The sequence below is a fragment of the Culex pipiens genome, chromosome 2 (assembly GCF_016801865.2).
Source record: "Culex pipiens pallens isolate TS chromosome 2, TS_CPP_V2, whole genome shotgun sequence".
Lineage (NCBI taxonomy): Eukaryota > Metazoa > Arthropoda > Insecta > Diptera > Culicidae > Culex > Culex pipiens.
The window spans coordinates 189,668,947-189,680,207 of NC_068938.1; the positions used below are offsets into that span (position 1 = coordinate 189,668,947).

General features: G+C 39.4%; 1 protein-coding gene across 2 annotated transcripts; it reads left to right on the forward strand.

Moving 5' to 3' along the window:
- The first annotated feature begins 3,230 nt into the window (after positions 1-3,230).
- LOC120428608 (sodium-dependent nutrient amino acid transporter 1-like) lies at positions 3,231-10,617 on the forward strand. 2 transcript variants are annotated; one of them, XM_039593632.2, is made up of 6 exons: positions 3,231-3,565; positions 8,396-8,904; positions 8,961-9,076; positions 9,133-9,391; positions 9,447-10,075; positions 10,136-10,617. In XM_039593632.2, exons 1-6 carry the CDS (start codon positions 3,464-3,466, stop codon positions 10,402-10,404), a joined length of 1,884 nt encoding a protein of 627 aa, XP_039449566.1. In that variant the 5' UTR covers positions 3,231-3,463; the 3' UTR covers positions 10,405-10,617. The 2 variants fall into 2 exon arrangements, with proteins under 2 accessions (XP_039449566.1, XP_039449567.1); XM_039593633.2 differs by lacking the exon at positions 3,231-3,565 and adding an exon at positions 3,695-3,948.
- The last annotated feature ends 644 nt before the right edge of the window (positions 10,618-11,261 follow it).

Below are 11,261 nucleotides of genomic sequence, written 5' to 3' on the forward strand. Positions count from 1 at the left end.
CTCAAAAACCAATCCCTTCTTTGAAAGATGGTGATAATATTCTATTGACTAAAGGGGAGAAAGCTCAAAAACTTGCACAGCAGTTTTTGAGTGCTCATAATTTCAACTTAAATGTTTTGAGTTCTATTGAAGATCAAATTTCAATAGAATTTCAGAATATTGTTGAAAAAGATTTTTTTCCGATAACGTTTTTAATACGGATCTGAACAAAATAAAATCTATTATCAAAAAATTTAAAAATATGAAAGCCACTGCATAGTGGGAAAAAAGGGCCCAAAAAATTACCGCAACATGATTTCGTGCAAACCATCGATTGCTATGCACCAAAAGCTTCGTTTTTGCACCAGGAACAATAATCCGATGAAAAATCGCACTGCACGGACCGGTGGCCGGAGTACAGGCCACCGGAAGATCCGGATTTTTGGAAAAAGTGTCAGATGTATCCAATTGTGAACTGATAAGCTTTCTTCTTCCATGAATAGTCATGCAAAACAATCCTAGAGTAATATTAAATACCATATGACCCATCGGAACCGGTTCCACCGATCTCCGGTGGCCACATCCGGAACCGCATTAGGAAACAGCGTAAACTAGTCATGCGACGTATCATACTTCTTGATTTTGGATGGGGACATGAATTCTACACTCCTCTTTAAAAACATGAAGTTTGATATGTCGCAAGAGTGGTTTCAGGAATTTGCCAAATATGATATCCGGATGTGGCCACCGGTGAACCTGGGAACCGGTCACCGGAGGCAAAAATACCTTTTAAGGATACTCTCCATCCAAAATCAAGAAGTTTGATACGTCGCATGACTAGTTTACACTGTTTCCTAATGCGGTTCCGGATGTGGCCACCGGAGATCGGTGGAACCGGTTCCGATGGGTCCTATGGTATTTAATATTATTCTAGGATTGTTTTGCGTGACTATTCATGGTAGAAGAAAGCTAATCAGTTCACAATTGGATAAACCGGACACTTTTTCCAAAAATCCGGATCTTCCGGTGGCCTGTACTCCGGCCACCGGTCCGTGCAGTGCGATTTTTCATCGGATTATTGTTCCTGGTGCAAAAACGAAGCTTTTGGTGCATAGCAATCGATGGTTTGCACGAAATCATGTTACGGTAATTTTTTGGGCCCTTTTTTCCCACTGTGCACTGGTGAGGATGGTATGTTTTACATTTTAATTAAAATATTACTCGAAGTAACTTTAAGTAGATTACTCAAAATGTTCAACAAATGTTTTGATTTCCATCTACTTGGAGATGAAAAAATGCCGAAGTAATTCCTATTTTGAAACCGGATAAAAATTCTGCTGAAGTTTCAAGCTATCGGTCCATTAGTTTGCTTCATCTTTTAGTAAATTATTCGAAATAATAATTCTTAATATAATGATGACGCACATAAAGGAAAATTCAATTTTCGCTGATGAGCAGTTTGGATTTCGTCTTGGGCATTCAACTACTCATCATTTGTTGAGAGTTTCAAATTTAACTCGAAGCAACAAATCTGAGGGCTATTCTACTGGCGCTGCTTTTCTGCGTAAAGGTTTGACTGCGAAATTGAAAAGGTTTAATTTTCCGATTTATATCGTAAAAATTATTCAAAATTATTTGACGAATCATACTCTGCAGGTATGTTATCAGAACAGCAAATCTGATCAACTACCTGTACGTGCTGGCGTCCCTCAAGGATGCATTTTGGGTCCAATTTTATACAATATTTTTACTTCTGTCTTGCCTGATTTGCCCCCAGGATGTCAGAAATCACTTTTTGCTGATGATACAAGCATCTCCGCCAATGGTAGAAGCCTTCGTGTCATCACAAGAAGATTACAAAAAAGCTTGGATATTTTCAATTCTTATTTGAAAAATGGAAAATTACTCCAAATGCTTCAAAAACTCAACTTATTATTTTCCCTCACAAACCAAGAGCTGATTTTCTTAAACCAGTGTTGGTATTCTCGCGCTCTCGCGAGAAAAAATCCTCTCTCTCGAGTTCTCGCCGCGAGCCTCGAGCTGCCGAGAGAAACTCACCGATTGCCCGTGCTTTCCTCCGCTCGCGAACGGGCTTTCTCGCAAGCCTGAATTGTCCGTTCACGAGAAGTTGAAACGAACCAAAAACAACACAGCGATTGAAGTTACACCTCTATACCATCGCCTGGTTCGCATTCATAAGCCTGATAAACAAATTGCTAGCTTGGGACGAACGGCTAGCACGAGGCGCTCGCGAGCGCTCGCGGTGAGAGAACGCGAACGAAAATGCGAGCGCGAGCGAGAAGAGAAAAGCACTACAAGTTCTCTCCCTCGCTCGCGAGCGAGAAATGCTTTCCTTCTTCTCGCTCGAATTCCAACACTGTCTTAAACCAAAAAGTCATCACATTATAAAGATGAATGAGGTAATTTTAAAGTGGGAGGATCAAGTGAAATATCTTGGACTTGCTTTTGTCAAAAACCTTACTTACAAGGACCACATTGAAAGTATACAGGTTAAATGTAACAAATAAATTAAGTGTTTGTATCCACTTATAAACAGGAATTCTTGACTTTGTCTCAAGAATAAACTGTTAATTTATAAACAAATTTTTAGACCTGCTTTGCTTTATGGTGTGCCGATATGGACAAGCTGTTGGTTAACCAGGAAGAAAAAACTTCAGAGGATTCAAAACAAAATTCTGAAAATGAATCTGACACTTCCTCCCTTCATCAATTAGCCGAAGTTGACACTTTGGATGTTATGTCCTGTATGATAATTGATGCATTACGACAAAAATCTTTGCAAGAAATTGAATCGCTTTGTGCAAAATGGGGGACTTAACCAATCGTTACCAAACTTTAGGGATTTGTTTAGGACTCTAAAAGGATCTGAAAAATAGCTGTACCCACTAAATGTGAACAATTTAATTTTTCCATACAACCATATTACACCATAATTACTCAAGTCAAATTATTCGGTAGTGCAACAACTGTCAAATCACCCTAGTAGGTACACAAACGGCGCAGTCAGAAAATTTTGCGTCGATATTTGGACAGTCAGGCCCACCGAACATCGGATCTAGTACGCTACCGCAAAGCCTCACCACCGATGGTCAACCCATGCCGCACGAGAGATCTTCCAGCAGGTCCGTAAAACGACGCTGACCGTAAGCTCAAGCCCGCCTGAACATCTGCGACTTTGCGCGAGTTGACTGTGTGCTGTTGGGTGGCGTTGACGCTGATCCAACATCAGGTAGATCGTTCAGTCCCATTCCAGCTGTCGGTTCGACAGGTCGAGCTTTTCGGTTTTTCGAAGGTGTAAATATTTCGGATTTTCTTCTTCTTCAAACGTTGGCGCGAAAGCATTTGGTTGATCGCGCGAGAAAGTCGTTACCGTTGACGACGGTTCGAGTCGGTTACGGGTCGGAAAAGCCCCATTTTGGCCGCGTGGAATTTCCCGCCCAGAAAGCCGATCACCGGATGCACCATGGAGAACAAAGCCTACATCGGGGATGATGTCAACGGTAGAGCGGTGAAGGTTCTGGGGTTCACCGCGAGTCACGATCTGCAGCCGCAGGCTGCTCAACAGGTTTGTTTTAAGTTGCTGAAAAGGAGCGTTAGTGGTGTGGATTAGTAGCAGCAGCCCAACGCGCGAACGCGTTTGTTGGAAGAGATCGTGAAAATATTTTCATTTTCGTTTCGACTTAACGCTACAGTGTGTGACTACGGTGTGACGGCTTAGTCTATGTATGATGGATTATTTCATCGGGGCAGCTTTTGGGGCCTGCCCAGATGAGTGGGAAGACGGACGACGCTTGCATGCTGCAGTCTGCCTGCGGTGCAGTTTAGTGCATGGGCCAGGGAAGTGAAGGCAAGAAGTGTCTGCGGAACAGTGACGAATTCCATCCAACCGAAATGAGCGGTTGGCACGTGGTTGGTGTGTTTGGGACAGAATGATGGCGATCTTTTGGTGTGAGTTCAGAGACGCTTTTTAGTGGTTATGACTGGGAGTGCAAATATTTGGACCGGATTTTATGAGAGCAAGAGAGTTGTTGTTTCATTAGCAAGTGTTGTAAAATGCAGTTGTACTGTTGTAACCTGAACAATGGATTGTAAACTATATTTAATATGCTTAAATTGATTTGATTTTTAAGTACATAAGAACATTTTCAAGCTTTTCACAATTTTAAAACTTTGGTACAAAAGATCGGAAAAAGACGTTCAACGAAAAAAAAAATCGTAGATTTAATGATATTTTGTATATTTTTACAGTAGCCCAACTTATAAAGTGTAGGTAGCTGAGATATATTTTTTTAATTCATAAATTTATTTGTGACCTCGACTATGGCTAATAAGCGAAATTGGCCTAATTGTCTTGTTTTTTGAAATAGTATATTTATACTTGAAAATCCTTCTAAATAGATTGCCATTGATTTGAATGATCTTTCAACGCTTTTTCAAGAATTATAGCAATATTCAGCTGTTTAAAAATTACGTCCTAGGCAAAGTTTTTTAAGAGTGTTTTTTTTTTTTCAAACAAATCATCTAATTTTGGCCTTGAAGCAATCAACGAAGTAAATGTAAATATTTGGAAATTAAATATTTCTGGTGCCTTTTATTTTATTATTTCACTCGAAATATTCTTAGCAAAATCAAAAATGAAAAACAACAAAAACAAATTCATTTATTGTATTTGTTTTGAGCTTAAGCTGATTTTAATTTTCATTCCATAGTATTTTTGATCATTTTGGGAAAAATAACTGGGAAAATACAAAAAAGTATCTTGAGTTTGAAAATTTAATTTCATTTAATTGTTAATTGATAAATAAATTCTCTTGTTGTCCTTATTTGCCTTTGCCAAGACATGGTCAGAAGTGCAAATCAACAGATTTTTTCGACTTTGAATAACTGACCAAAACAACTGTTTTAGTTTCGTGGTATTTTTTTTAATATTATTGGACTCTTGAATTTAATCAGGTACATCCAAGAAACGAAACAACGTATTTTTGAAGTGTGAGCATCGCATTTTTTTTAATTTTGTAATTTATTTTATTTAGATTCCTAATAAATTAAATTGAATTCTTCAAAAACATTATTCATTTACCGTAAACCGGTGTGACTTTGATAGGATTTCAATTTGTTTTTGGAATATTTTCCCACTGTTAAGGTTTTTCTCAAGATTATTATTTTTAGAACATGTACTGGGGTAGGCCTCACAAAGTCCATGCACTATTTTTGAAAAAAAGTTTTTTCAATAGTGTTTGGAAAAATAGTTACGTTAAAAATTCTTAGTTTAAATTCCGGGGTGACTTTGATAGTCATAGTTGTTCTTGTTGAAATCAGATTTAAGGTGTTCAAACTTTATTTTTACGTCAAATGTACCATCACTAAGGTTGTTGATATAGTTTTAAAGAAAGAAAATCAATGTTTATATTAAGTTAACTAATTATTATTATTAGTTTTATTAAAGACACTTTACCATTGCAATGGCATTCGTGTCGTTTAGTTAACTAAGTTTATAAGCTTTTTAACAAAATACATATAAATTTCAGGTAAAATTGTTAAAATGTTGGAATTTTTCCTTAAATTCGTTAAAACTAGTTTTGTTTATAAAATTTTCGATTAATATTGCATTTTATACTAAATTCAAAGCACGAATCACAAGTTTTCACATTTTACATGAAATTTGTTCAACTGAAATTCCCTTCAATTTGGAGATTTTATTGAATTGTGTTTTAAAAACACATATTATTTATTAATTACAAACTTATTTTACCATCTCCTTGTGAAAAATTGTCCAAAGAATCCGAAAATGCATTCCGTTTTCCGATTTAAAATCATGTTCATTGAGAAAATTATGACACTTTGAGAAGTTTAAAATAATGACTTTCATCAACATTTTCTTAGTTATAGTTTACTAACTATTTAAACTTTTCAAATTTTTATGAAAAGTTCTTCTTTAGGTTCTTTGAACACTTCTCTACCCCGGTCAGTATGTTTTTCTTCCATTCCGTATGTATTTTATTTGTATTCTTCATTTTGCGGAAAAATCTGAAACCTATCAAAGTCACCCCGTTTTACGGTAGTTAAATTTATAGTTTTTTTTCCTATTTTGTATGAAATTTCGTAAACTTTCACATGATTAAGTCCAATATCTTGTTGGTTTCTATGTAAGTTAGGCAATTGCCAATTTTATTTTCATTTTTTTCCCCCAAAAAAATCATGTGACAATGAAAAGCTTTTGCTTTTAAAATAGTTTGTTGCCTATTGAGAATGCATTGTATAACATATATTTATGCATTTTTGTTTAATTAAAAGCTTGTTCACCTTTTTAGAAAATATGATTAAATTTTGAAGCCACAGTTCAAGAAAAAAATGATACTTTGCACATTTTTGACAGTATCATTATTGTAATACTGATATTATACTTGTTGCTTAACAGTTTTTTAAATTACGCTTGAAATGTAACTTTTTTTGCTCCCCATTCCTCAACTTCAAACTAGAGCTGGACAAAAAGGTCAAGTATTTTAAATAAAATATGTTGAAGCTTAAATGAATAAGAGAAACATATTTTTGAAAAAAAAAGTCTTTTGATTCGAGCAAGCCTAAAATAATAAATGTCGATAACATTGGTTCTTGGGGTGAGATTGGGTCAACACTATTTTTAACGATTTTCGCAATTTCTTATCCAGGCAAATTAATTCTATTTGGAGCGTTATTTTTGGGACATTTTGAGGGAACCATGCTAAAAAAAAAAACATAAATATTTGAAACAATTGACTTCTAACATTGCAGTTAATCAATACAAAAAAGTTAGATATCATTGAATGGTTTTTGTAATTAAAAAATTACGAGAGATGTATCGTGTTTTGATTTCCAGTGAAGGAAAAAAAATGTTACTTTTACCCTTCTGTCGGTTTGCAAAATGTTAAAGAATGCATGGAGATATTTTTGATCTTACGCAATTTGAAATCAAAATAGTTTTTATCCAAAAGTTTCCTGTTAAATTTTTTCAAGATATTAAGAAGAAAATGTTCTTTGTGAGTTAAATCTTTTCAGAAGTATTTTCAGCTAAAATATGGAGATTAAATAACCATGAATGGATTACCCAATAGTGGGACGAGGATCAAACAAATTTGGTAATGACCTTAGTTAAAAAAAAATCATGCTGCATCGTTCATAACTTACTAAGAATATAATCAGTTGAATGATAATTTTCAAAATTCAAGGGATATTTTTCATTAAAAAAATTAAATTGTAATAAAAAGAAAAATGTGTTGTGTTGTAGTTATATAATTTACGGCGTAGTTCCTACAACTGTACAACCATGCTGAGGGCACTTATATCATCCGGCGCCACTTCATTGTTCCGACAATTGAAGAACCGCTCACGTCTCGAGTGTCGTCTTCTGCGAACCCAGTTTGAACCAGATTATAATGCAACGCAATCAGCAATATGCAATATTGATGCGGGTTTGCAATTCAAACGCTTGTAGAGCGATGGTATTTAAAATGTGATAATAAATTAACCTGATTGTTCCTCAGAACAATGCAGAAATTATTATTTTTTTGAAAAAAAAAAAGTCAGTTTTAACAAAATAATGACAAAACATGCAAATCTGCACCATCAAATGCTCTAAATGCTCTGGAAAATCCACAGCATAAATCGTGTTGTATCTCCACCCGACCCCCCCATCAAACTCAAATAAGTGTGGCCTTTCCCGAACCAAAACAAACGGCGGCGCTGCGCGATGAGTAATGCTTGATATGTTGAACCAACAACAACGTGTTAAGCGCACTAGGCCGCTCGGTGAAGGGATTTCCCGCGCACGTGAAACTCGTTTCTTGTAGGGGTAATTCGCCAACGGTTGAACGCCCTGGGCTGGGAATTCCCAACTTGGGGTGTTGGGAGATTCTGAAAAAATGGCACATTTGCAAGAAAAGTTGTTGGATGTTGACCCCAGAGCATACCTTGTATTGAGTCTAGTCTCAGTGTTGGTATTTGAAGTCTGCTGCAACAGATCAGCCGTCGGCGGTGTCAGCTTGTCTAGCCAGTGAAGCATTACCGACCGAGTTATGCAATCTGCAGGTCGTTTGTTATGGGCTTGGGGGTAAACTTGATGCTTCAAGAATCGTTCACTGAACTACTGAAAGTGGAATTTTGAATTTTAGAAAGTGTGAACTGTCTTAAATACCAAGTGATGCTTAGTTGACCCCACGCTCCCCAAGTGTCCAACGGTGTGGTTCCCACACTTGGCATAGCGATCAGCTGATGGAAGCTTCTAGCAATTAGTGCGATTTGCAAGCCACGTTTCGTACTGAACCATAATGAGGTCGTAGCCTTGATCTACCGAATTCCATGTCATGCTGTATTATACTCGAAGATTCAGTCAAGCACTAACCGCATTCTTCTTCAACAGAACGGCACCGTCATCAACGTGTCCGCACCACCGCCAGCCTCCCCAGTTCGCGAAAAATGGGGCAAAAACATCGAGTTCCTGCTGTCCTGCGTGGCCCTGTCCGTCGGTTTCGGCAACGTGTGGCGCTTCCCGTACACGGCCTTCAACAACGGCGGCGGAGCGTTCGTGATACCGTACCTGATCGTGCTGTTCATCATCGGACGGCCGGTGTACTACCTGGAGATGGTCCTCGGGCAGTTCTCCAACCGGGGTTGCGTGAAGGTGTACGATCTTGCCCCGGCGATGCGCGGGATCGGAGTCGGTCAAACGATCGCGATCTTCACGGTGATTACGTATTACGCAGCGATTCTGGCGATTACCTTCCGGTATCTGGTGGCGTCTTTCAGCGTGGAGCTGCCATGGAGTACGTGCGACCCCAGTTGGGTGAATTGTGTGGACTCCAACTTGGTTGGGAATATAAGCATGCGGAATGTCAGCAAGGTGCAGTCTTCAGCGGAGTTGTACTTCAGGTACTTTTTAGAATCACTTGGAAGTGATGGTTACTGATCGTTTTTGTTACTTGTAGAAATACAGTGCTGAAGAAGGCAGCTTCACTGGATGACGGCATCGGAACTCCCGATTGGAAGCTTGTTCTGTGTTTAGTTGTTGCGTGGACTTGCATAACCGCTATCCTGATCCGAGGTTTGTCGATCTTTCTCTAACAAGCCTACATCAAACTCACATTTCATATTTCTTAGGCATTAAAAGCTCCGGCAAGTTTTCCTACTTCCTCGCCATCTTCCCGTACATCATCATCTTCATCCTGCTGATCCGATCGGTAACCCTGCCGGGCGCATGGAACGGCATCAAGTACTTCTTCACCCCGCAGTGGGACAAACTGCTCACCGTCCAGGTGTGGTACGAGGCCGTCACGCAGTGCTTCTTCTCGCTGACAATCTGCTTCGGCGGACTGATCGTGTACTCGTCCTTCAACGACTTCCACAACAACATCTACCGGTAAGTCTGGTCCTGTTTACCGTACGACCAGCAAACCTCATTCTTCCTTCCGCAGCCACGCCGTGATCATCACCTGGCTGGACACGTTCACTTCGATGATTGCCGGCTGCATCGTGTTCGGGGTGATCGGTAACCTGGCGCACGTCACCGGCGAAGCGGACATCACGAAGGTGGTCAAGAGTGGTCCCGGGTTAACGTTCGAGACATATCCGGATGCGATCGCCAAGTTCGACTGGGTTCCGCAGCTGTTTTCCGTTCTGTTCTTCTTCATGCTGTTCCTGCTGGGAATCGGGACCCTGATTGGGATCGTGACCTCGGTAATCACTGCCATCCACGATCAGAACCCTCACTGGAAGCGCTGGAAGGTCGTACTGGTGGTGTCCGCGGTAGGATTCTGCGTTGGTTTGGTATACGTCACTCCGGGAGGACTGTTCATCCTGGATCTTATGGACTATTACGGGGCGACCTTCGTCACGCTAACCTTAGCCGTGTTCGAACTGCTTACGTTCGCTTGGATCTACGGCGTCAACCGAGTCTGCAAGGACATTGAGTTTATGCTGGGGGTCAAAACCGGACTCTTCTGGAGGATCTGCTGGGGAATCGTAACTCCGCTGGTCGTGTTGATCATCCTTCTCTTCAGCATCATCAACTACGTTCCCAAAGATATGCCGTCCGGCTACAACGGTAAGCATCAAATCCCTCAACTCAACATCAATTCCTCAAACTCAATTCTTTCCCCCGTAGCTTTTGGCTGGTGTCTGTACGCGGCAGCTGTCCTACAACTTCCAGCTTGGGCCGTCTACGCCTGGTTCAGGAACAGCAATCAACAGGATTGGCTTAAACGCATCAAGGCCACGCTGAGTCCCACCTTCGATTGGGGTCCGGAGGATGCCAGCGTGCGGTCTAAGTATTACACCTTCATGAGCGAGCAGGAACCTTCTGGCTCATCAACGACGTCGATGACACAAGATTTCAGCTTGGTCAAGTACATTCGGAAGAAATTGTTGGATTAGTGGCGTAGGTTAGTGTGCTGAGATGCTGCAATTAGTAAGATTTCCTGTGCCTGTGAGATTCGTGATATTGATATTTAAATTAAGTTGGCGTGCGAAGGGAAGAGACGTGGCTTGGGAAAAAATACAGCAAGGGATTGCGAATGACGTGGAAGGCGGCGAGATGTTTTAATTTATTTTTGAATAAATCACCTTTAAGTGTAAACAGAAAAAATAGCCAATGACTTTATTATAACTTGAATCGTATTTTGCCATCGCAAACTGTCATAAAAGGTTTTCTGTCAACTCATTCAAGATTTAAAATATCATAAATAAATTCATTCATAAACAGGCGTAACGGTCTAATTATATTTGTGGATTTGGAATTAGTATCTTTGCCAACAGTTGGTACGTCATGGGGAAAAATTGATGGTGTATATCGATGGCTGTTCAGTCTTTGAGAGGTAACCAACATATAAAATCAATCGCAAATGCATTTTTTCTGTTTAATCAAGATTTGTTGGACTTAAGTGGATGTTAGGGTGCCCAGAAAAAAATGACCCCCTGCTTCACATGCTCCACATGTGTTTTTAAGCATCAGTACCAATTTTGAGCGAAATTTTTCGGGACTGAGATAAGCTGTATCAGCATTCAGTCCATGACACATACACACACTCGGTAAATTGCACAATCAATTATTTTTCATGTTTTAATGCCAACTATTTTCGTATCTTGGGTTGACTTAAAAAAGTTGTTCGCGATACACAATAGTCTCGTTTCTCAAAATCAAGATCATATATTCACGGCTGCGCGATCACATTTTTTCAATAAATTATTGCTAACTTACCTGGAATGATTCTTCAAGTTGGTGTACTCAATTT